The following is a 23,826-nucleotide window of genomic DNA, read 5'->3' on the forward strand; positions in this document are numbered from 1 at the left end:
ACCAGTAGTTTATCTTCTGCATAAAATTGAAACCTGCTTAATCTTTATACTGGCCTTAAACATGTTGCAAATTATAATTTTACACTGCCATCAGTTTTATTGGGGAGTAATATATATTACAAGGTCATCCGCCTCCTTTTGGCATTTAGCAATTCTCATTCATGATGACATTTCATTTTCTTTGCTTTGTGGTTCTTCAGAACCCACCCACATTAACTGTCAGTGCTGAAATGTTACTTTTAGGATGACTCACACTGTCTCACACACACTCCTGCTAAATTATAGAGAAAATGTTTCATCTCGGTTTCCAGCTCTTTTACATCTAAAGAGTAAGAAGAGTTTTGATCTGAACCAGCAGTAAACTTCCCCGTTCATCATTGTCATTAAGTGATGTGCTGAAAAGTGCAACCACTGGTTAGAACCAAGTTTGAACCCTGACCCTGCTAGGATCTGGCAGTGGGTCAGTTACTTTAAACTCTTTTAGCTTCCATTTTTCTCATCAGGAAAGAAAAAGTGAGGTTCTTATGAAATGATATAAAATGATGTGTGTGAAAGTACTGTGCACATCAAGGGGGTTACTGAGTTTGTATAGTTTAATTAGCTTCCCTTCTCCTAAGGAACCAGGGGTTGAATCTCCTGAATGGTGGCCTCAGCTCTGTGAAGGCAGAGACTGCACTGTGGTACGACCACTGTGTCGGCAACGCTTAACACTGTTTCTGGCTCAAAGTGTTCAATATATTTTTGTTGAATATTTGAAAGTGAAGAATTTCAAGTTTTAAAGATCTCACCATTTTTGATAGACATAGTCTGGAAAGAGATGATAGAACTTCCCTGGCTGACCCACACAGTGGAGGAGGCTCAACTCCTAGGAACCTGCTGTCGTGCACGTAGATATTTATTTGTTGGCTGTCCAGTATATGGCCATCTCAGGGGCACTCTCAAGTATGCAGGAAGTTAGAGGGGCAGACATCCCCTCGCCCTGCTTCCTGGTACCCAGAGTACCAATCTGTGCCTTCATTCAGTCAACCAGATACCCCTCTGTGGAGCTTGTAATCCTGGACAGTGATGCAAAGTGGCTGAGTGGTCAAAGGGGAGCTCTGGCAACCCAGAGGGAGCATCTGGTGTGGACATCAGCAGAGGCATTCTCAACAGACCATTCCTATGGGGTAACACCAGTCGTGTTTTGGCTGCCTGTCCCCTCAACTCCTGCACAAGCTTAGATTACCTAATGTTCTTGTTGCTTCCATGGGTTCTCTACTGCTCTTCCCATAAATTTCCTTTCTGCCAAATCAGCCAAGTTGGTTTCTATTGTCTGCACCCAATGATTCAAATACACTACCCTGGCCTTCATCTCCCAAGGGAGTCAACTCATTAAGCACTATTTTTATGGATGAATCTCCAAGTTACTTTTGCATGGTTCTCAAAATTTCTTCAAAATGTTTTTTATCCTTTGATATCCTTAGCAGTTCTACAAAGTGCATTTTACGTTCTTTAATGAAATGAAATTATGTTCCCTTGATCATTCTGTCTCTCCATTTGTTTTCACCTTTCCCCACCCCCAAGGTTCATTTCTCATTCAACTGCTCCTTTTACTCTACACTCATTTCCCCTTAGGGTTTGTGCAATTTAATAAGCTTTTATTGTGCATGAACTACATGCCAGATACTGTGCTAGGGACAAGAATCCAAAGATGAATAAGACAGAGTCATCACCTGTGTGAGAAGAATATAGTCAAGTGAATAAAATGTAAAATAGATGAATGCCAAGGCAGACAACAGAAGGCATCACACTTCCCCCAAGCAAGAGAGAAAATATTAGAGACACACAGAAGCTTGAGAATTGATTCTGTGCGACTTCTCTTTCTGTAGCGATGAGGCTTATTTATTTCACCTGTGTTCACTCTGCCCCCGGCACGTGCCAGGCCCCGTGCAGTGCAAGGGTGCTATTTCTCTCTTATCTTCTTGAGGGTGTGAGCTATCTATATCTCTGTGTGTATGTGTGTCACAATACTTACTTTGTAATACATGAGCAACTGAAGAGACCTTCTGGAACGTACAGGCAGGGCTGACAGCAAGCTGCTCTGCTGAATGTGACTATAGTCACTGCTCTCTTTGAACTACATTTTTTTTTTCTTTTTCACTTATGTTACTGCTTCTCCAGAGGATCATGCTGGCACATTTTTTCCCCTAGATTCTCACTGTTGCTGATCATCCATCATTACAAAGAGAGGCCTTAGAAACAGCACTCGGGGGAGACATTATTTCCTTCCCATTTCTCTCTCAGAAAGAGCAACTTATCATGGAAGGGGGGAAACTGCATTTAAGGTTAGAGGAATATTTATAACAAGAAAGCATCTGCTTCTTCCTCCCTTTAAGATGCTAAACTTCCAAAGACCTCTTGGTTTTAAAAAAAGGCCATCACCCCTTGGCCCACTCTAAACATTAATATTATATGCCTGGTAGTAAAGTCAGAGGATTTTTAATGAGAACCATTAAAGGGAAAGGATGGCTGAGGCAGAGTTCTCTGGTGCATGAAAATCACAGGCTCATAAATAGAACCTGTGAGGTGAGTCTTGTGGTTAGCTAGTACTTTAAATTTGTGCTTCCCCTGATTATACAGGTTGACAGGGGAACTACTGACTTTTTCTCAGACAAGGCTACAGGGTTCAGAATTATGACTTAAAATGAGAAAGTACCAGAATTCCTAAGTCAACCCAAAGCCCAGGAGCACTGGGTTAGAACATGCCTGGCCCATGAATGGCAGGCACAGGCACCGGGTAAGAAGGGCGAGCAGAGGCTATGCCACAAATAAACATTACTTTCGCCATTTGAAACCACCCTGTGTTGTCTGTTTCATTCATCAAACAAAATTGGCACTGACCGCATGCAGTTTTCATCAACCTTCCCCTCGTTTTTGTTGTTGCTGTCCAAGTCACCCTGTGTGTCTGACTCTGCGACCCCACGGACTGCCGCATGCCAGGCCTCCCTGTCCCTCACCATCACCCAGAGTTTGCCCAAGTTCCTGTACGTTGCTGATGTCAAATGATGACTTAGCTAATGCTTCTTATTTGCCATAGGTTAACCATTTTACTGCTAATGATGAGCATAGAAAGTCTAAGTTTCTTTTTAATTGAGCTCTTTAGGGGCACCCAACCCAATTTTTTTCCTCAAATTAGGGCTCTGAGAACCTCCCAGTTTAAAAAGCTAAGAAAGTTCCCAGAGCCTATTTTCCAGTGAAATGCTGTGCAAATCTCCATGTGGTTACAAATGTAGCTGTGGTGAGGGCTCAGGGTTTGGTTTCCTTTTGTTTTTGAAAATTGTTTACACAGCTGACATGAAGCTTCCTTATCGAACTTCTCACAAAATGTGAAGGCACCTGCTCCCTGGCTGTGCACCAGGAGCCGTGGTAACACCAGTCATAATTCTCTGGTTTTCTGAGTCGAGGACATTATTTCTCCTTGGTGAAGAAGTTTTGCCCATGCTGTATTTTCTCTCTCTCTCTTAAATATGGTTTGACAATTTGAATTCAGAAAGAGACTTCACAATTAGAAGAATGAGATCGAACCACAGCATCTGTGCTCACAGCCCCCTCAGCTGCTCTAATTAGGATTCCCTTATTCTGTTTCTAGCTCTCAGGAGAGGACAGGGGACTTTTTAATTGGGGCTATTAGACGTTCTCTTTGTACAATGACACCCTCTGCTAAGTGAAGACTCCAGCAAAACTATGCCCACTCTGCAATTACTTCTTGCAATTCCAAGGAATAATGGTATCTTGTCTCATTTAAAAATAAACCTGAGGCTTATTCCTTATTGCTTTCTTGCCTCTGCCTACTCACATGAATTTCTTCTTGCCAATTAAGCCAACTTTCCATTATTTAAGGAGGTAGTTTTTATCATAACTGTCCCCTGATAATAAGACACATTAAACTGGATTTCATTTGCTCATGGCTCCTTTCTTCCAGCTACAAGACTAATTTAAATGAGCTCAGATCACTCGATCTTGTGTCTATAGTGAAATGGTGATGCATTGGAATTTCATAGGCAGTGCTCTGTTTGGATATCACAGAACTCACCTGAAATAACCCGCACGTTCAATGTTCGTAGTTTCTCAGAATCACTTCCTCGTAAGAGGGTAGATGTAGGTTCATATTTATGACCTATTCCAAGAAAAGATATTAAATATTTAGATGATAAGCAAGCATATTCTTAATATATATTCCCCATGTTGGTCCCAAGGATTACCAAGGAAAATAGGCCATTCATAGCAGAGCCCAGAGTAATAAGACATTGAACTTTTTCTTATTGTTATTTTCCATTTAACAAGTAGATACTTTCTAAAACCAATGGCTTCTCCACTGCCATAAATGCAATTGTGCATCTATTCTTATATGCAGAATATTATTTTGTTATGTATAATAGATATGATATACAGAATATTTGACATATATTTAATATTTAATGTCCTAAATGGCATGATAATTTTCACTACTTCATATGTTGGATTTGCAAGGCAAGTTTTTGAAAGCCAGTGATCCTGTCATTTAGGTAGATATTCCTAAAAACATAATGTCACTCCCCACTATTGATCTCTTTCTAGACATTTTCTCTATCTGATTTATATCTCTCTCTTTTCTAATATGTAAGTTGGCTTAAAGCTCAACACTCAGAAAACTAAGATCATGGCATCCAGTCCCATCACTTTATGGCAAATAGATGGTAAAACAGTGAAAACAGTGGCTGACTTTATTTTTCTGGGCTCCAAAAATCACTGCAGATGGTGACTGCACCCATGAAATTAAAAGATGCTTACTCCTTGAAAGGAAAGTTATGACCAACCTAGACAGCATATTCAAAAGCAGAGACATTGCTTTGTCACCAAAGGTCCATGTAGTCAAGGCTATGGTTTTGCCAATGGTCATGTATGGATGTGAGAGTTGGACTATAAAGAAAGCTGAGCGCTGAAGAATTGATGGTTTTGAACTGTGGTGTTGGAGAAGACTCTTGAGAGTCCCTTGGACTGCAAGGAGATCCAACCAGTCCATTCTGAAGGAGATCAGTCCTGGGTGTTCATTGGTAGGACTGATGTTGAAGCTGCAACTCCAATACTTTGGCCACCTGATGCGAAGAGCTGACTCATTGGAAAAGACCCTGATGCTGGGAAAGATTGAGGGCAGGAAGAGAAGGGGACGACAGAGGATGAGATAGTTGGATGGCATCACCGACTCAATGGACATGGGTTTGAGTAAACTCTGGGAATTGGTGATGGACAGGGAGGCCTGGCGTGCTGTGGTTCATGGGGTTGCAAAGAATCAGACATGACTGAGTGACTGAACTGAACTGAACCATTCATAGACAAATAGATCAAGAAACTCAAAACTATGTACTATTGCAAATGACACACATTTATTTAAAATAAGAAAAACTAGAAAGACCCTGGGTCTTAATTCTAATTCTGTCATTTTATTACTGTATTACTTAACCTCTCTGAGCCTCAGAGGTTTTTTTAATCTATAAAATAAAAGAAATAGAACATGTCCTATCTATATACTTTGAGAATCTAGTTAAAAAAAAAAAAACTCATGGGAATGCTCTGCAAATGTTTATTCTACAAATGAAGAATATTGATGATATTACTGACCAATGTGTTTAGGACCTCATATACTCATGTACCAATGACAAGATGATATGAAACTGTCTTCAGAAATATCTCCAACAAACACTTAGCCAAAATAATTAATGACACTTTCCCTCAAACCTAGAGGGAACTGTTTGCTCTGCCTACTAACATGGCCTTGCCTGGTAAAGAACACAAGAGTCTTGGGAAATACTACACCCAGCACAATACTACTATCCTTTATTGAGAACTACTTCTTATGTAATCTCTTTATTTCAATCCTTACCTCAACCCTGTGTAAGAATGGTGATTAATTTCATTTTACAGAGGCGGAAAGGAACACTCAGTCATGGTAAGTAATTTTCACAAAGTTACATAAATAGTAAGTAGAAGCACTAGGATTCTAAACTAAGAAAAAAAAAACAACTAAGTACCCGTCTCCAAAGCCTAATCTTGTAATGATACACTTTATACTATCCTTAAGAGACCAACTACTCATCAGGTTTAATATTCAGCCAGTATGTTCACGGGCACACACCAGAAGGGTAGGGCCAGTATATACATGGGAACACACCATAGGACTGCAACAGTAATTGACAGTCGATATCTGTTCTGATAGGTAGATGCCCTTGTCATACTTAATCAGTTGTTAATTCTTTTTAAATATGATTCCTACTATCCTTATTTCCAACTACACATCTTAGTGCTTCACAGTCAAAAATCTATTTTCTCCCCTACACTTATTATAGATTGACTCTTGCTCATACTCATCACCTAGAGCCTAGAGCTTAAGACCTCCAATTCTGAAATCCTTTATCACCTTTCCCTATTCTTCTACCCCTCTTCTGCCTCACTTCCACCAAGCTCTGCTCAATCTCCAGTCCACAAACTCCTTCCAATTAACCCAGCCTTTCCTCCCGCTCCTAATCACCTGTCTGGGCTGGAGAAAGACACAGGAAACTCCGTGAGTGCTGGCACTGTCTGACCTATGCTTATGCCCTTGAGTTACCTAGAATCACCACTTAAATACACAGATGCCCAGTAAGTGGTAAATTGAACCAAAAAAAGAAATGGAATCCACAGATAAGATTAGGAACTTCTGGACACTAAATAAATTATCCCAAATAGTGAATTTTTCAGTACTTACTCTGCCACTTCTGCACTCTTCTGTGGCCTTCAAGTATTTTGTTGACAATGAAGATGAGCAAAACTATAAAAACTAATAGAACTAGAACATACCAAGTGATCTTCATGGAACAGATAGAATCTACAAAGAAAAATGTAGCAAAAATACAGTAAAATGGGATGCAGCAGATAAGAGGCACCATGGTGATACAGCTGGATTCTACTGTGTATCCTGTCCATAACTGAGAAGTTGAATATATAACCCATCACTGTCACAGGGTCACTTGCTTTCCTGAGTTCTTTCCTAACATGACCAAGTGGTTTCCAGGGATCCGCTTATTGATAGTTTCAAAATTCTAGAATTAATTTCACTTCCAGGTTATGTCGATGCTAGTTTTGCCGTCACTAGGTTGGAATCACAACAAGCAGAATACCAGCATCAGAGCCACTTGCGATTAACAATTTGACCCTGGGCCAAGCAACCAAAAAAATGTGCCCTCAAATCAAAGATGCAATGAGTAAGATGAGGATGGGGAAGAAAGGGAAAGACAAAGAAAGAGGCTGGATTGAGGCATGTAAGAGGCCTGAGTAGATGATTAATCAGACCTCTTTTCCTACAGGGGCTCACTTGGTAATGATCAGATCAAATGCAACATTAGTTACAAACGTAGTTACCCTTGCCCAGATTGAATAAGGATACAGGTAAAAAAAAAAAAATTGTTCATTCAAATGACAGTGAGGCAACAAGGAAGGAAAATCATCATCAGTGATAGCTTAGCAAGATCTCCTTTCGTCCCATAAACACACACTGGCCAGTAGCCCCAGATATCAGTAACTTAAAGGAGACTGACTTTCTTATGTCCAAAACACCATTGTCTACTGACATTCTAAACCAACCTATGTACCCTCTTCCTTGCATGTAAATCACAGGTAGTACTTATTCACCTTAGCAGGATATATAACTTGTTTTTACCCTTGGGTGACTGTCCTTCTGGGGCTCACGATCTGGGTATCCCTTTCACAGGCCCCTCCACTCCATGTGCATTTGTCCGTTAAATCGTCAGTCAACATTTATTTAAAGAAGAGGCTGAACGGAGAAGGTAGTGGTTGACTTGGGATGGCAGCACTCAGCCTCCCCAGCATCATTCCATGCTGTTTAGTGGCCAGACTTCCACACCTCACTCAGCAAAATAAAAGCATGCAGTTAACTGGCACAGAAGATGTACGGTACCAGCAGGCCAAGGTGGGCCCAGTACCAAGGTAGCATGGGCAATGATCAGCTATGAAAAAAGAACTGTGCATTCACCAACATCATACTGCAATAGCAAAGTGTACACCGTTGGGACCAAGCTAGCCAGTGTACCCACCAAAGCACCAGTAAGAATGGACGAGGGTGTCTCCCTACACTCCCTGTGGCCCCCTGCCCCCATCCCTGGAACCATCTTGGAGAGGACCAAGGGGAAATGGATAGAAATCTGAAAAAAATCTAGAGACAGGTTAAATTATTGTTTCAGAGTAAATTTACCAGACTAAACTGAACTTAGCTTCCCCTGCCCACTGGCACATAGGACTTTGAAAGGAGATCAAGTTAGTCTTTGTACAGCAGAATAAAATATAAATAAAATTTCTCTCTTCTACACATGGCGAGATAGGTATACTTTTTCCCAAATATGACACTACATAGTTGTATACCACTGATAACTTCCTGATTTATGAACCCAAAAAAGCTGTCAATTACTACTTCATTTTGGAATTTATGAATTTTCCCATTAACACAAAAATTCTCAATATGGCAATGCTTATTTCTTCTTAATGTTTTAGAAAATATAAAAAGCAACTAGATAGATACATAAATGGACATTGAAATAAACATAAGTTTTAAGTATCTGTCATCCAAACCTCTCTATATTTCAGATTTCATCATAGTCACCTTCTCTATATGGCTTTTTCAGAACCTCCACCCTGATTCTCCCACCATCTGTTCAGATTTTCTCAGATTGTCTCCCACCCTCCCTATACATAGCCACGCCTCGAAATACCCTCTAAATGTAGAGGCTATAGGGCCTCAGGCAAACTAACTCACAGGAGAAATTTATTTGAAGTCTTATATTTCACTTTAAAAATGCATATATATCATATGTTTGTGTTTGCTTTAAGATAAATAGTTTAAATGGCCTCTAAAATGATTAAAGCTTTATAAAAGCATTCTAAGGCAATGTGAAACACTTCATATATTTGGAAGATCAGAAAACAGAGTAAATTATTCTAACATAGCACCTGTTACACTGATGACACTTGACCATTTACACTTCTCTGTATCCTCAGTGCCTGGCACCCTGCTTGGCATACAGCAAGCACTCACTAAATGGTTATATCATGAAATGCTCTTCAAGAGTAGAGTTTATGGATCAAGTGAGGGCACCTTGCTTAGTAGTAAGGATCAATTGTAATACTATATATCTGATCTGATATAACAGTATATACTATAGAAAATATATATAAAATTATATAAATACTATATAAAATCACTAATAAGAACATACTGTATAGCGCAGGGAACTTAATGAACTGTGGTGTCCTGAATGAAAAGGAAGTCCAAATGCATATAATATATGCATATGTATGGCTGATTCATTTTGCTGTATAGTAGATACACAACATTGTAAAGCAACTATACCCCAATAAAAATTAATTTAAAAAAGAATCAATTGTGTTAATTCAGAATAGGGTGACTAGGAAGGTAATCAACCTTAAATAGAATTAATATATATGTGAGTTTTATCTTCCAGACTCCTACTTTTCCCTCGGAGTCCTCCAGTGACTCAAAATGCTTAATCTATACCCCACCTATCTTCACAGGAGTACATCAAAAATCCCTTTTTCTCAGGTCTGTTTCTCAGCTCTAAGCAAGGACATGTTAAATCAATTCAGACTTTAATAGCATATCACAATGTACATGTATATTTACATTTAAAAAGAAATCTCACCCTTTAATACACAAGTGTGATAGTATTACTTCAAACACAGATAATAGGCACTCCCAGAGTTATCCTAGGGCGGAGGGTCTTTGTAATGTTTCTCAAATAACAACGCATAGATGCCTCCTTTGCCTCTGAGTACAGCTGTGCTCCACAAAAACACATTTTTGTGTGTGTTTTTGAAAAATAAACAGGTAAAAGGGCTAACATTCTTTCTAGCCTTGTTATTTCATCAATAAAATTCTTCAACTATTCAACTTAAAGTGAAGCTTACATGGTAGCCCTTACTTAATTTTGTGTCTGTATTCTACTCTCCTTTTCCCTCTAATTTCCTTTAAAACTTACTTTTTGCATCCATTTCTAAATGGAAAGAAATGTTTATACAATTATGTGGGTGTTCCATAATTCTACAAGTACGGTTTATAGATGTTGCCTCAGTTGGATCTTCCTCCTTGATTGCTGACCTTCCAGTGTGGGTTTTTAGATTACAGGTAAGATTATATTCCTCCAGGTGGTCAACCGTAGGAGTTACAGTGAAGTTAAAATGTTGACAAGGTGAGTGAAAATTATTTGACTTCACTTCCATTGATCCTCTCATGATAAGAACTAGAAAGAGATTAAGAAAATGTTATTCACAAAAAAACAGTAGTACATAGTAAGAAAACACACACAACTCAAAGCTAAATCTCTTCCTTCCTATACAATAAGAAAAGAGTAGAAACAAGAAGTTATCAGCCTAAAAGTAACAATTAAAGTGCTTACATTTTTTTAAGAGTTTGAAAACTAGGTGAGATTGAAATACACTTGGAGCCTCTCAAAGGAAAAAAAAAACATTTCCCTGATGACTTGTGGGACAGATTATATTTACCAAAATGGTCACAGCATTATTTCCCATCCCACATTATACTAGTTTGCTAGGGTTGTCATAAAGTAGCATAAACTGGGTGACTTACACAACAGAAATGTATTGTCTCACGGTTCGGGAAGCTACACTTTCAAGATTAAAGTGTTGACAAGGTTGCTTCCTTCTGAAGGCTGCGAGGAAAAATCTGTCCATGCTTCCCTTCTAGCTTCTGGTGGTTTGGTGGCAGTCTTCAGTGTTCCTTGTCTTGTAGAACATCACCCTGATCTCTCTCAAATTTCCTGCCCCCGCCCCCACTTTTTTTTTTTTCAATCAGGATGCTGGTCATATTGAATTAGGGCCCACCCTAATGACTTTATCCATGGGTTTCCCTGGTGGCTCAGATGGTAAAGAATCTGCCTGCAATGCAGGAGACCCAGGTTCAATCCTTGGATTGAGAAGATCCCTTAGAGAAGGGAATGGGTACCCACTCGAGTATTCTTGCCTGGAGAGTTCCATGGACAGAGGAGCCTGGCAGGCTGCAGACCATAGGGTGGTAAAGAGTCAGACACGACTGAGCGAGTAGCACTATAACACATTAAACTGAACTACTTAAATCTGCAGCAACCCTATTTCCAAATAACGGCATATTCTGAGATACTGAGGTTAGAACTCCAATATAATTCAACCCATAACACACACGTTAACCTAAAACTTTGCCACTCCACCATAAATAAATGGAGTCTAATACTTTTCCCTTTGAATCTCTGTGGAAGGATTTACCTGCTTGTAACCAATCAAATGCAGAGAAAATTACATCGTATGATAAGGCCAGAAAATATGAAGCAATTTCTACCTTGTTTTTTGGATCCCTAATGGTGGAGCCTTGGGCCACTAAGTAACAACGACTTAAAGCCATCATGCTGTGAGGAAGCCCAAGCTAGCCCGAATAGAAAGACCACATAGAAAAACTCTGAGACTACAAGAAGAGAGAGAAATGCCCAGCTTGCCTGTAGCTGCTCTAGCCCACTCCTGTGTTAGCTCCAGTCACTGTCTAACTCCAGCAGTATGAAATGCTGCAAGCCAGAAATGCCCAGTTATGCCCATTCTGAATTCTTGACCCCCTCCCCAAAAAAGAGAGAGAGAGAGAGAGAAAGAAAGGAAGGAAAGAAGAAAGAAAAAAGTTAAATGATTGCTGTTGTTAGAGCCGCTCAGTTTGGGGGTGATTGCTACACAGCCATAGCAACTAGAATAACTTATCAATGCTTTACTTTTCAAGGAGGCAGAGAAGTAGAATCTGTGAGCTTCCAATTCTTAAAACACTTCATTGTTCTCTATCATGATGAAGGTATTTCCCCAAATTGCTTTCTGGTGAATTTGACCCAGAAGCCTGCAATAGTTACAGTATTACTTGAATGTGTGTGTATGTGCTTAGTCGCTCAGTCATATCTGATTCTTTGGGACCCCATGGACTGTAGCCCACAAGGCTCCTCTGTCCATGGCATTTCCCAGGCAAGAATACTGGAGTGGATTGCCATTTTCTTCTCCAGGGGATCTTCCCAACCCAAGGATCAAGTCACTGTCTCCTGTGTCTCCTGCATTGCAGGCAGATTCTTAGAAAAAAGACTTGCCTATTGTACTTTATCTGAAGTCAATGCCAAGAAATTTTGTTTCCATTTTGAAAGAATGGGAAAAATGCCAGTATGGGGGTGCCCAGCAAACAATCTCACTGAATAGGTATAAGCACTAAATTTGATGCTTGGGCTTGGGGCCACCAGTATATTTTATAGCTGTAAATTAATTATTTAATTTCTCAGTGATAATAAATGAAAGGTTTGGTTAGATATTATGGATAATACATAATTATTCTTTTATTTGTTTATTCATTCATTAAACAAGTATCTTTTAAGTGCCTCAGTTCAGACATTATACTAAGATGTAGAAATATCATAGTGAACAAAGACAGGATTCCTGCTCTTGAAGGTTCACTGGATAGTTAAACAAGTAAAAAGACAATTCATGTACAGTGGATGAATATTAGACAGAAGTAGGTACAAATGCATTGAGGATTCAGTGACTCCTTGGGGAATCCAAATATTTTATATGAGAACCTACAAGTTTACTTAGAAGTTTTTCATTACTTTTGAAGAGAGCATGCTAAATAACCCTTTAGCTATCACATGTACATGGATTAGAGCTGCATTTTGATGTATTTTAAGAATGGATATTTTGTTTTTGATAAATCAAAGTAAACCAAGAACAAGTTACTGTCCCAAGCCTGTAAGTCATTCATCAAGCACAACACAGCTGAGTGTTTCAGGGCCACTGGACTTAAAATTGGAATATATTATTAATACTTTTTTTTCACAGAATAAGGTTATTTATCCTTGATAGATTTGGTCTCACTTTTCTTTCGCATTTACCTTTTGATGTTTGTTCCTGAAAAATAAAATCAGTGTTTCCTTTGGACTCACAAGCCAAACATGAGAAGCATGTCTTGAGTTCACTTGTGATATCTTGGCAAATCCTGGTGAAGTTTTGAAAGTTGGAGTGATTTAGAAAGATTCCCGTAATAGTCTGAGTTTCTTTTATTGGTTGCAGAAAAGTCACAAAAGAAGCATTTATAGAGAAGAATGAATAGCTGAAATTCTGTTGTAAATATACTTCCAGACATGATAGTTCCAACATGTTTCCTACAAAGAAAAACAAATTTTTGACTATGAAATTTTGAGGTTTTGGCATTCAGATAAATACCCAATATACTGCTCAGTTATCTTAGGCAGATCAGTACATTTGAGTTTATCAGCAGCAGGACTTGGTTTTCACATGAAACAATAATATCTACTGTGTTTAAATATTTCTTATTAAAAATCTGTCAACACTCCCTATTAATTTTCAGAGAAGTCTTTGCTGAGAAGTTCTTGGAAATCCTAACATTTTAACCATTTTCTCTTCTAGGAAAGTTTTAATGGACAAACCTTATTTTCCTCTGAATCCATCTGTTTCAAAATAGAGTCTCACATGAATTGCATGGAGTTGAACAGGGAATGGAAAACCTGAACAGAATCTCTATACTCGTTTCTGAAGGCTGCTGTAACAAATTAGTACAATCTTGCTGGCTTAAACCAAGAGAAATTTATTCTTTTACAGTTCTGAAGGTGAAAAGTTCAATGACAGTATACTGGTCTAAAATTCAGATGTCCCCAGGACCACACTCCCTCTGAAGACCCTAAGAAAGAATCTGTTCCTTGCACCTCTTCCAATTTGGGGAGACTGCTGGCATTCCTTTGCTTGTGGCCACAACACTCATCTCTGCTTTCATGGTCACAGAGCCTTCTTCTCTATACCTTCATCTTCTGCCCCTCTATCTATATCAAATCTCCCTCTGCCTCTCTCTCATACAGAAACGTGTGGTTGGATTTAGATCCCACCTGGGTATGGCAGGATAATCTCCCATCTCAAGATCCTAAAATTAACCACATCTACAGAGACACTTTTTATTTATAAGGCAACTTTTACAGGTTCCCAGGAATTGACACCTGATATCTTTGGGCAACCATTATTCAACCTACTTGAATCTCCAAAGATGAAATTTAATAGATGATATCATAATTTTTATATTTTGTCTGCAGACAAGTGTCAGATATAGAATTAATGGCCTAATAGAAAGAAGACTGATTTTAAAGCAAACAACTAATCTCAAAAATATACAAGCAACTCCTGCAGCTCAATTCCAGAAAAATAAATGACCCAATCAAAAAATGGGCCAAAGAACTAAATAGACATTTCTCCAAAGAAGACATACAGATGGCTAACAAACACATGGAAAGATGCTCAACATCACTCATTATCAGAAATGCAAATCAAAACCACAATGAGGTACCATTTCACGCCAGTCAGAATGGCTGCGATCCAAAAGTCTACAAGCAATAAATGCTGGAGAGGGTGTGGAGAAAAGGGAACCAACCCTCTTACACTGTTGGTGGGAATGCAAACTAGTACAGCCACTATGGAGGACAGTGTGGAGATTCCTTAAAATACTGGAAATAGAACTGCCTTATGATCCAGCAATCCCACTGCTGGGCATACACACCGAGGAAACCAGAATTGAAAGAGACACATGTACCCCAATGTTCATCGCAGCACTGTTTATAATAGCCAGGACATGGAAGCAACCTAGATGTCCATCAGCAGATGAATGGATAAGAAAGCTGTGGTACATATACACAATGGAGTATTACTCAGCCATTAAAAAGAATACATTTGAATCAGTTCTAATGAGGTGGATGAAACTGGAGCCTATTATACAGAGTGAAGTAAGCCAGAAAGAAAAACACCAATACAGTATACTAACGCATATATATGGAATTTAGAAAGATGGTAATGATAACCCTATGTGTGAGACAGCAAAAGAGACACAGATGTATAAAACTGTCTTTTGGACTCTGTGGGAGAGGGCGAGGGTGGGATGATTTGGGAGAATGGCATTGAAACATGTATAATATCATATAGGAAACGAAGCACCAGTCTAGGTTCGATGCAGGATACAGGATGCTTGGGGCTGGTGCACTGGGATGACCCAGAGGGATGGTACAGGGAGGGAAGTGGGAGGGGGGTTCAGGATGGGGAACACGTGTACACCCGTGGTGGATTCATGTTGATGTATGGCAAAAACAATACAGTATTGTAAAGTAATTAGCCTCCAATTAAAATAAATAAATTTAAATTTAAAAAATAAAGCAAAAGCAAAAGACTCTAGTGCTATATCTGTTATTAACTGAGATGCTTGAACAATTCACTTCATCTCCACAAGTCTTATTTTCTTATTAGCAAAATAGAGATAATAACCAGATCCTGCTAATCTTGTGGGGTTATAATAGCATCAAATGATGCAGTATATATGAAAACAAGTGTGTATTATTAAAATACAAGCCCATATCCCAAAGTAAAAATTAAAAATTCATCCTTTATTTATGATGGATTAAGATTTAATCCACACAAGTAATTGAAGCTCACCATGTAAAAACTGGGAATCCCTACGTAGCAGTAATGGTGAACCAAGGAATAGGTAACCTCTCTTTCAGATATTCTCAGTTTGACAGCTATTTACTAGGATGAGAAACTATTAATAACTGACATGCTCAATTCCATCTTTATGTGTCTTTCTTTACCATTTTTCACAATCATTTGGGGCAAAATACATTTTAAAAATTTTCTAAATAATATGGAGCACAGTGAAAGACTTGCTTCATTTTTAAGAGTGATTACTCCTAGTCATACATCCTGATTCAAACTTAAAAGAAAATGAAACTATTGATTGATATTAAGGCACATTTTCTTACTCGTGGAATTTGTACTTTGATCGTAATTTCATAATTGTTTCATTACTGATGATTATATTTTGATGATTTAATAAATTAAAGGTTCATTTACCAGCCCTCTGTGTTTGAAATTGTTTCTGTAATATTTCACAGGTAATTTACAGCTATAAACACATTTCATACTTGAGTTGCTATAAAAGTTTTGGGAGGCATAGATTGTATTTTACTCAAATATGCAGTTTTTTTATATTTCAATATATTTCTAAACAAAGCTGTAATCAAATTAATAACTAATTTAAAAAAAACTGTCTTCAATAACTGTTTCAGTAAGATGATAGGAATTCACTATCTGATGCAAATCTGTAGTTTATGGCTTTTCTGTATTACTAAAACACATGAAAAACATATTTCTTGCCCTCTGTCCATTTTCCTCACTGATGTTTTTCATCTTATGAAATTTTCAACTTCTTGAACTTGATATTCTTATATTATAACCTAGAAGGGAGATAGAGAAATTTTTACTGTCAATATTGCAGTCTTCTTATCCAATAAATGACAAACTGGGCTTTCTAGAATTGATGGTATACCCTTTATATTTGGCTATGAGGTCATTTTATGATGGGTTCCTAATCTTAGTTTTAAATAATTCAATTAGGAAAGAAATAGATATAGGACATATCCTTCCCTAGTATAATTTTAAGAAATAAATGAATTCTACTCAGTCATATTTTGTTATTGTGGGTCATAATCTCATCTTCATAAACAAGGATTTATGAATTTAACTACTGCTATTAATATTGCTGAGAGTCAGACATCTAAATTCTCACTTCCAGAGATAGAAAAATGCATACCAGAATTACTCTAGTACTAAGACTGCAATCCCTCAAGGTAACGATATAGAATACTAAGTAGAATTAGGAAAATAAGTTACAGTATAAGACAAAGGCCAAGTCAATTCTTTTTTCTTTTTAAAGAAAAGCAACGAAAACATGAACTATCTTTATTTTCTTTTTGAACTTTTATTATAAATATTTATCATATATAAGTATATATTAATATAAAATATATTACTCCAGTTAAAGAATAATAAAAATAAATGAACACCCATGTATCTATTACACAGATTAAGAAGCAAAATATTAGCAACATCTCTGAAGTACCCTATCCCACCCCTACACACTCCTTGTTTTCCAAAGTTTAAAGACCATCATTAAAATGTGTTTCTCACTCCTTTGCTTCATCTTAGAGTCTTCCCAAAATGTATATATTCCTAAATAACATTGTTTCATTAGCAAATTATATACATATATAGGGATTGCTGCTGCTGCTAAGTCGCTTCAGTCATGTCCGACTCTGTGCGACCCCATAGACGGCAGCCCACCAGGCTCCCCCGTCCCTGGGATTCTCCAGGCAAGAACACTGGAGTGGGTTGCCATTTCCTTCTCCAATGCATGAAAGTGAAAAGTGAAAGGGAAGTCACTCAGTCATGTCCGACTCTTAGTGACCCCATGAACTGCAGCCCACCAGGCTCCTCCATTCATGGGATTTTCCAGGCAAGAGTACTGGATTGGGGTGCCATTGCCTTCTCCATATATAGGGACTATACTGTAGGTATTCATCTATGACTCGCTTGTTTTGCTTAATGTGTTCTAGTAGTGTTGCTGCATATTGCTGTACTAATTATTTGTGGTATTTTTGAAAGAATATACTACAATTTATGTATATATTCTTCTGACTGAGCATTTGAGGTGTTTCTATTTTTGCTGTTCTGGATAATACTGCTTTGAACCATAACTCTCATGTGTTATTGGTAGGAATGTAAAATAGTACAATCACTTTGGAAGATATTTTTATGTTCTTTAAGTTAACCATACACTTAGCATGTGACCCAATAATTCTACTCCTAGGAATCTACAAGAGAGAAATAAAAACATATGTCCACACAAACGCCTGTATACGAAGCTTCATGGCACTTGTAAAATTTATAATGGCCAAGGACTGGAAACAATGCAAACAACCAACAACTAGTGAATATATAAATAATTCCTGACATATCCACATAATGAAATACTACACAGCAACAAAAAGGAAGAATGTGCTGATACAAACAACAACATGGAAGAATGTGCTGATACAAACAACATGGAAGAATCTCAAATGCTTTATGCCAAGGGAAAGCAGCCAGACTCAATTCACTACATACTAATATGATTCCATTTTATGCAAAATTCTAGAAAATGGAAAACAGTATTGATGGTGGGAGAAGGGTTCTCTTACAAAGGAGAACGAGGGACATCTTGGAGATGCTGGTAAGGTTTATATCTTGATTGTGGTGGTGGTTACACTGCTGTAAAAATTTGTCAAACCTCAACTTTACACTTAAAAGTGGCACATTTTATCATATGTAAATTATATCTCAATTAAGTTTATTTTTAAATAACACTACTATGAATATTCATGAACATATCTCCTAGTACGCAGTTACAGAAGTTTCTCTAGCATACACACTGAATGAATTGCCAGGTATTCAGTATGCTCATCTTGGATTTCACTAGAAAATGCCAAATCATTATACCAAGAAGTTGTACCAATTTGTCTTCCCACCTGCAGTGTAGAAAGGTTCTCATTGACACGTATCTTAGCCAAAGCTTTTCAAGTTTTGACAATTTGGTGAATGTTAAATGGAATCTTATCATGGTTTAAAAGTTCCTACTTTTTCTATTTTTCTAGTAGATTATCATTTTCTTATTAATGTTTAGGGGTTTTTAAACTTTCCTCTTTGCAATTTTAAGAAGTTATTTGCATTTTTATCAAGATATCTTCTCATCATTTGTACCTTGTTTATTCGTTTTCTTTATGGTCTTTTAGTTAAAGGAAGCTCTTAATTTGAGTATTTTAAAATGATCATTTTCTTTACAAATTGTGCTTTGCATCTTGTTTAAGAAATCTTTCTCTTTTAAAAAGATTTTCATCCACATTTTCATCTAAAAGTTTTGAAGTTCTGCCTTTTATGTGTAAGTTCTTAATCTATCTGGAATTAAGACAGTATGGAGTAAGAAACCAAGTTAATTTTTTCCACATGTGATAATCAATTGTACTAGCAATTATTAAATAGTCTATCTTTTCCCCACTATCTGTAATGACATCTCTGCTGCTGCTAAGTCACTTCAGTCGTGTCCGACTCTGTGTGACCCCATAGACGGCAGCCCACCAGGCTTCCCCGTCCCTGGGATTCTCCAGCCAAGAACACTGGAGTGGGTTGCCATTTCCTTCTCCAACTCATGAAAGTGAAAAGTGAAAAGTGAAAGTGAAGTCTGCACAGTCATGTCCGACTCTTTGCGACCCCATGGAATGCAGCCCACCAGGCTCCTCCATCCATGGGATTTTCCAGGCAAGAGTACTGGAGTGGGGTGCCATTGCCTTCTCTGAATGACATCTCTATAATCCATCAAATATCCACGTATGTATGTATGACTGTATTTCCGGGTTCCAAATTTTGTTCTTCTCTTGGCAAAGACATCTGACAGACTTAATTACTTTTGCTTTATAAATCTTTTATGTGTGCTTAGTCCCTTCAGTCGTGTCCAACTCTTTGCGACCCCATGGACCCACCAGGCTCCTCTGTCCACGGGGATTCTCCAGGCAAGAATACTGGGAGTGGGTTGCCATTCCCTTCTCCAGGGGATCTTCCTGACCCAGGGATGGAATCCAGGTCTCCCACATTGCAGGTGGATTCTTTACCATCTGAGCCCCCAGGGAAGTCTTTATATCTCATAGGAAAAATCCCCTAACCTTGTTCATTTTCTTTGGGAATGTCTTAGTGATTCTTGATCCTTTGTTCTTTCCAATAAATTTTTAGAATCAGCTTATTAAGTTTGGTGAAAAACCCAGTTGTGATTCTGACTTGAATCTCAAAATCAGTTGGAGAAGAAAGATATGATACTGAGTTACTCCTATCACTCTTTTCTTCCTTTCTTACTCTCTACTTTTATAGGTCTTCTTTGATATCTTCTAATAAAGTTTCCAAATTTTCACCATCAAGGTCCCATATGTCTTTTGCTAGATTTCCCCCAGGTACCTTAATTTTTGTTGCTATTGCCAACAGTATTTTTTAAGAAATATGTTTTCTGTTTGTTAGCGGTAGATGGATATACAATTGACTCTTGAATATAAATTTTATTTCTTATCACTTTGTAAACTTCCTTATTAATTTTAATTTTTCCTAGAAATCTTTTGAGTTTTCTATATAGATACGCTTTGTGCTTGCGCTCAGTTGCTAAGTCGTGTCTGTCTCTTTGTGACCCCATTGACTAGCCCCCCAGGCTTCTCTGTCCATGGGATTCTCCAGGCAAGAATACTGGAGTGGGTTGCCATTTCCTTCTCCAGGGGATCTTCCTGACTCAGGGATTGAACCTTGTCTCCTGCATTGGTAGGTGGATTCTTTACCACTGAGCCACTAGTGAAGACCATAAATATGTTAATTTACTGCAAATAATTACAACTTTATTCCTTGCTTTTCACTCCTTACACATTTTATTTCTTTTGCTTGTCTTACTGCACTGACTAGGACCTCCAGTACCATAATGAACAGAAGTGTTGAGAGTGGACATCCTTGTTTGCTCCTGATCTTAAGAAGAATACTTATGATGTTCATTACCGAGACTGATATATAATCATTTTTAGATATCCCATTTCACTTTAAGGAGGTTCTTTTCTATTCCTAGTTTGCTGAGTTTTTAATTATAAAGACTGATGAATATATTAATTGAGTGCTCTTTCAACAAGTATTGAGATGATTATATAGGCTTTCTTCTTTAATCAGTTAATATAGTGCATTACATTATTAGATTTTCTAATGCTAACTCAATCTTGCATTCCAGGAATAAATCTAATTTGATCATTTTTATACATTGCTGCAATCAGATTCTTAATGTTTTGTTTAAAGGTTTTTAATCTATATTTAAAAATGGGATTGGCTGTAAAGTTTCCTTTTTTGTACTGTCTTTGTTAGGTTTGCATACTAAGATACACTAGCCTTAAAAAATAAATTGGAGGGGCTTCCCTGGTGGCTCAGTGGTAAAGAATCCATCTACCAATGCAGAAGACACAGGTTTAATCCCTGATTCAGGACGATCCCACATGCCTTGGAGCAACTAAGTCAGTGCACCACACTATTAAGCCTGTGCTCTGGAGCCAGGGAGCCGCAACTACCAAACCCACATGCTGCAACCAGAGAAGCCTGAGTGCCCTAGAGCCCAGGCTCCACAATGAGAAAGCAGCCTCAGTGAGAAGCCTGCGCACCACAAATACAGAGTAGCCCCTGCTCGCCACAACTAGAAAGTCCAAGCAACAAAAGACCCAGCCCAGACAATAAATAAATAAACGTATAAAAAAAAATAAACTGGAGAGCTTCCCTGGTGGCTCAGGGGCAAAGAATCCACCTACCAATGCAGGAGACATGGGTTCCATCCCTTGTCCAGGAGGATCCCACATGCCACGGAACAACTAAGCCCATGTGCCACAACTACTGAGCCTGTGCTCTAGAGCCTGGGAATGCCAACTACTGAAGCCCACCTGCGCTAGAGCCTGTGCTCCACGACAAGAGACGCCACCACAATGATCAGCCCGCACACTGCAACCGGAGAGTAGCCCCCACTCGCTGCAACTAGAGAAAGCCTGCAGGCAGCAACAATGTCCCAGCACAGCCATAAATAAATAAATTTTTTTTAATTTTTAATAAATTGGAAAATGTTTCCCTTTTTGTATTTTTTCAAATGGTTTATAACAAATTATATTTATCTATTCAATTCATTTCTTGAAAGTTTGGCAGAACTTACGTATAAAAACATCTGAACCAAGTGATTTTTCAGGGAAAATTAAACCATTGGTCAATTTTCTTAATTATTCTACAATTCTTGGATTTTCCATTTCTTCCCAAGTGAGTTCTGATAAGTTATATTTTTCTAGAAATGTGTCTTTATGTTTTAAATTTATTGACTTACAGCTATTCTTAATAATCTCATTATAGTTTTAATTTCTATGTTTCTTTTTCATTACTAAGTTAGTTATTGTTCCTTCTCTTTTTTGATTATTCAGTTTTAGCAGGCAGAATAATGGCCTCCCTAAGATATCCACATCCTTATTCCCAGAACCTGTGAATATGTTACATGACATGGCAAAGAAGAATTGAGTCGAAAGATGGAATTCAAGTTGCTAATGAACTGTTCTTAAAATAGAGAAATTATCCTGGATTATCTGGGTAAGCATAATGTAATCATACATGTGATTCAGATGTGAGAAAAACTCAACAGGCCATCACTGGCTTTGAAGGTGGGAAGAAGCCACAAGCCAAGGAAAGCCGGCAGCTTTTAGGAGGTGGAAAAGACAAGAAAACAAAGGTATTCTTTCCTAGAGCCTCTGAGAAGAATGTAGCCCTACTAACACTTTTATTTTAGCCCAGTGAGACCTCTGCTGGATTTCTACTTACAGAACTCTAGATAATATATTTGTGCTGTTTGATGCTACTGTTTGTGGTCATTTGTACAGCAGCCATAAGAAACTGAAACATCAATCATTCCAGAAGTGTTTCCATTTAATTAGAATTTCTAAAGAACCAACTTTTGACTTTATTGATCCTTTCTTTCATATCGTTTAGTTTCATTGACTTTTGCTCTTGTCTTAATTATTTCCTGCCTTCTACTTACCTTGGGTTTATCTCACTTTTCTTATATCAAAGAATTTAAAACTGTAAACTTTCTTCTAAATACCTGCCATTTTTATCATATCCCGCACTACGGAATTTTCCACTGGGGGGAAAATAGCAGAAAAATGATTCAAGGTAAAGAGATGGATATCTTTTAAGTAAAAGATTCTGTGAAATAAATTTCAGAGGCTGTGCAGCCCAGAAGTTCAAGGTTTGTGGTGAAATTTTATGTTTCAAAAATGTAAGATGAAGGGGTCCCCTGATGGTGGTTAGGACTCTGTGCTTCCACTGCAGGTGGTTCAGCTTTTATCCCTGGTCAGGGAGCTAAGATCCCGTAAGCTGTGTGAAAGTGAAAGTGAAAGTCGCTCAGTCATGTCCGACTCTTTGCAACCCCATGGACTATACAGTCCCTGGAATTCTCCAGGCCAAAATACTGGAGTGGGTAGCCTTTCCCTTCTCCAGGGGATCTTCTCAACCCAAGGATCGAACCCAGGTCTCCTGCATTGCAGGCAGATTCTTTACCGCTGTGTAGTGTGGCCCCCCAAAAAGTAAGATGAGGGTAATCATGCCTGGCCTACCTAAATCAAGAGATGGTTGTGAGGGCCTGATGAGAAATGCTTCCTTTCAGAAAGCATTTTATTTTTATTTTCTTTATAATATTTTTTATTTCCTTTATAATATGACTCAGAAATTTCACTTAGTCACAAATACTCATTGAATGCCTTCTAATGTGGCAGATACAAGATATTCAGAGAGAACATTTATCTACAAAGGCAAATGAATGAGACAAGTAGTTAGAAAGCTTCCCAAGCAAGGGTTGTTGGTATTGTAACCTAGCCTATGAGAGAATAAAGCCAGTTCTGCCCAAGCAGTGAAAAGCATTATTTTTTTTTTGCCATTATATACGTCTAAGATACATATATATATGAATCCGTGTTCATTAGTAGCTATTTAAAAACTATAATGATTCAGAAAATTCAGCAAGAAATAAAATCTTACAACAAAGTAAATTTATCCATCTAGATTTATTCTTTCTTCCCAAAGATTTTCAAAATAGTCTCTCTTGAGAACAATACTTCACCATTAATGAGTTGAAGTATTTAATAAGCTAAAATAATTTATTATATGTAAAAAGTATTTGGTATATAATACCTGTATGCTGTGCTGTGCTAAGTCGCTTCAGTAGTGTCTGACTCTTTGTGATGCCATGGACTGTAGCCTGCCAGGCTCCTCTGTCCATGGGAT

The 23,826-nt window shown here is 38.0% G+C and overlaps 1 protein-coding gene across 3 annotated transcripts in view; it reads right to left on the minus strand.

Annotated features, from left to right (window-relative positions):
- TMEM156 (transmembrane protein 156) overlaps window positions 1-23,826 on the minus strand; it is a 42,697-nt gene that overhangs the window by 14,275 nt on the left and 4,596 nt on the right. For 2 of the 3 annotated variants that reach the window (XM_027544280.1, XM_027544279.1), the window contains exons 2-5: window positions 12,981-13,250; window positions 10,062-10,322; window positions 6,761-6,880; window positions 4,073-4,156 (exon numbers count right to left, since the gene is read on the minus strand). In XM_027544280.1, the coding sequence (XP_027400081.1) occupies window positions 4,073-4,156; window positions 6,761-6,880; window positions 10,062-10,322; window positions 12,981-13,250 (735 nt within the window). The remainder of the gene's footprint in view (window positions 1-4,072; window positions 4,157-6,760; window positions 6,881-10,061; window positions 10,323-12,980; window positions 13,251-23,826) is intronic. The other variant, XM_027544281.1, reaches the window with a different exon arrangement.

The sequence above is a fragment of the Bos indicus x Bos taurus genome, chromosome 6 (assembly GCF_003369695.1).
Source record: "Bos indicus x Bos taurus breed Angus x Brahman F1 hybrid chromosome 6, Bos_hybrid_MaternalHap_v2.0, whole genome shotgun sequence".
Classification (NCBI taxonomy): domain Eukaryota; kingdom Metazoa; phylum Chordata; class Mammalia; order Artiodactyla; family Bovidae; genus Bos; species Bos indicus x Bos taurus.